This window comes from Ailuropoda melanoleuca, unplaced genomic scaffold, assembly GCF_002007445.2.
Source record: "Ailuropoda melanoleuca isolate Jingjing unplaced genomic scaffold, ASM200744v2 unplaced-scaffold70993, whole genome shotgun sequence".
NCBI classification, from domain to species: domain Eukaryota; kingdom Metazoa; phylum Chordata; class Mammalia; order Carnivora; family Ursidae; genus Ailuropoda; species Ailuropoda melanoleuca.
The window spans coordinates 1-2,058 of NW_023246051.1; the positions used below are offsets into that span (position 1 = coordinate 1).

General features: G+C 60.1%; 1 protein-coding gene across 6 annotated transcripts; it reads right to left on the reverse strand.

The window, feature by feature from the left end:
* Positions 1 to 16: 16 nt before the first annotated feature.
* LOC117800478 (derlin-2-like) lies at positions 17 to 2,051 on the reverse strand. 6 transcript variants are annotated; one of them, XM_034653027.1, is made up of 2 exons: positions 1,323 to 2,050; positions 17 to 473 (listed from the first exon to the last, which is right to left on the reverse strand). In XM_034653027.1, the coding sequence occupies exons 1-2, from the start codon at positions 1,413 to 1,415 to the stop codon at positions 243 to 245; spliced, it is 324 nt and encodes a 107-aa protein (XP_034508918.1). In that variant the 5' UTR covers positions 1,416 to 2,050; the 3' UTR covers positions 17 to 242. The 6 variants fall into 6 exon arrangements, with proteins under 6 accessions (XP_034508918.1, XP_034508914.1, XP_034508913.1 ...); XM_034653023.1 differs by having other exon boundaries at positions 405 to 470; positions 1,621 to 2,051; XM_034653022.1 differs by having other exon boundaries at positions 405 to 473; positions 1,621 to 2,051.
* Between the last annotated feature and the right edge of the window lie 7 nt (positions 2,052 to 2,058).

The window sequence follows — 2,058 nt, forward strand, 5'->3', positions numbered from 1 at the left end:
CCCTGCTTGTGTTCCCTCTCTCGCTGGCTGTCTCTATCTCTGTCAAATAAACAAATAAAAATCTTAAAAAAAAAAAAAAAAAGAAAAAAGAAACTGGACACATCAAATCAAAACCATGCAGGGAAAAATAAAATACAGATTCTTAATTCCTACCCTTGGTGACTGCGGTTTTGGTACATGAAGAACCCGAGAATCTCTTAAGAGTTCCCCAGGTGGTTCTGAAGCCCAGTCAGGGAGCAGAGTCACATCCTTATTACCACCCTCCCCACCCCCCAACAGTGAGACTTACAATCAAATATCCCCACTGCATTCTTTTTTGATAGCCTATGGAAGGATCCGCTACCAAAAAGCACGAAAAACAAGTTTAACAGCTGAAATGTGAATTGTGGCTGTGATGGACCACTTACTTGAAAGTGTTTAAAGATTAATTCAGGATTGAAGTACAACTGAAAAGGTGTGATCAATTCCAACTGCTGAAAAAGAAAAAGAGCTTCTTAAAGCAAATCGATCAAGAAACAAAACTTCATCACCTGCAACAAAAGATTAGTAGGTCTAGCAGCTTCCAACTCTCACTCTGGCTGAATCCTTTAAGGCTTTCTTTTCTTAGGCGGGTGGAAAAGATCCGTAAAAAATTCTGTAGAAATGGTACGATTCTCTGTATCCCTCATACCTAACACAAAGATAAAACTTCTTTCTATGCTGCGGTAGTTGAGGCTGACGTGAAGGCGAGGGGGCAGATGCTGCTATCCTAGATCCAGGGCAAGAAGGAGCGGCTGCCACGCATCTGCCACCGCCCGGTCCCCACCTGAAATAGCTGTGCGAAGCGACCCAGCTCACCCCAAAGAACCGAGACGGAAGACCCCGCCGCCGTCAGGGCTGGGCGCTTCCAGACAGTCTCCATACCCAGACTCTATTTCAAGGCACTTCCCTTCCGACAACTTCCCCCCTTCTGTCCTCGACGTCTAAGTTTCCTCCTTAAGTGGACCTTCTTCCCGCTAGTCACCACCGTACACACCTGCCCCTCGCCTGCCTTCCCAGACACGTTTCCTGGGTGGGCGGCTCCCGCAGCCCCGACCTGCTCGAAGGCCGGCCTTCCTCTCTCGGAAACCGGCCTGCAGCCCTGATCCTCCACCCCCCCTAGGGCAGCACTCGCGTCTCGGCTCACTGGATAGGCCATCCTGGACCCCTGCGCGAGCCCCGTACGCCTCCACCCACCCCTGAGACCAACCCCTCTGGGCTTCCCCGAGGCCCAAGCCCCGGCTTCCCGAGGCCCCGGTCGGGCGCAGGGCGGACAGAGAGAGGCTGGCGCTGCAGCTGCTCACCACAGCGGCGGTGGTGAGGACGCAGGCGGTGGTGTAGGCGCGGCTAACCGGTGGGATCTGCAGGTACTCCAGCCGCAGGCTCTGGTACGCCATCTTCCCCACCGCCACCTGCCCCCCCACTTCCCCTTCCGCCAGTCAACCCCAGGGGCGGGGCGGGACCAAGGCGGGCTGCCGCCCAATCAGCGCCGCGCCCCCGGCCAGCCGCCAATCGCCAGAGCCCGAGGGAAAGCGCGCCGGCCAATCAGGAGTTGCGCCTCCGCGGGGCCCAGCCCGACCACCCCCTCACCAGCCCACCAACGTCGGGGAGAGGCGTGTAAGTCCCGCGTCGCTCCGCCAATCCCCGCCGGCCACAGCTGGCTTTCCCGCCCGGCCCCTCCGCGTCTCCGAGCGAGGCGGCCCCGCGCAGCCAGCCAATCAGGAACGCGACGGCGTCCCGCCCGGGCCCCCGTTCGCTGAGGCCGGAATTGGTCGGCATCTGGGGAGCCGGGGGTGCCGCCTTTCCGCAGCAGCAGGCGGTGGTTTAAAGGCGGTGGCGGGAAGCCGGTGCGTGGTTGGTTTCGTCCCTCTCGCGCCCGCTCGGGTAAGCGCCGCGGGGCAGCATCTCCTCCTCCGAGCAGCGGGGAGGGGAGGGGCTGCGCTCGGCAGCATCGCCGGGCGTCCGCCGGCCGGGCCGCGCGCCGCCTTCCCCGAGCTCCCGGCATGCCGCGGGGCCGCGGGGCCCGACGGGAGCGGGCGG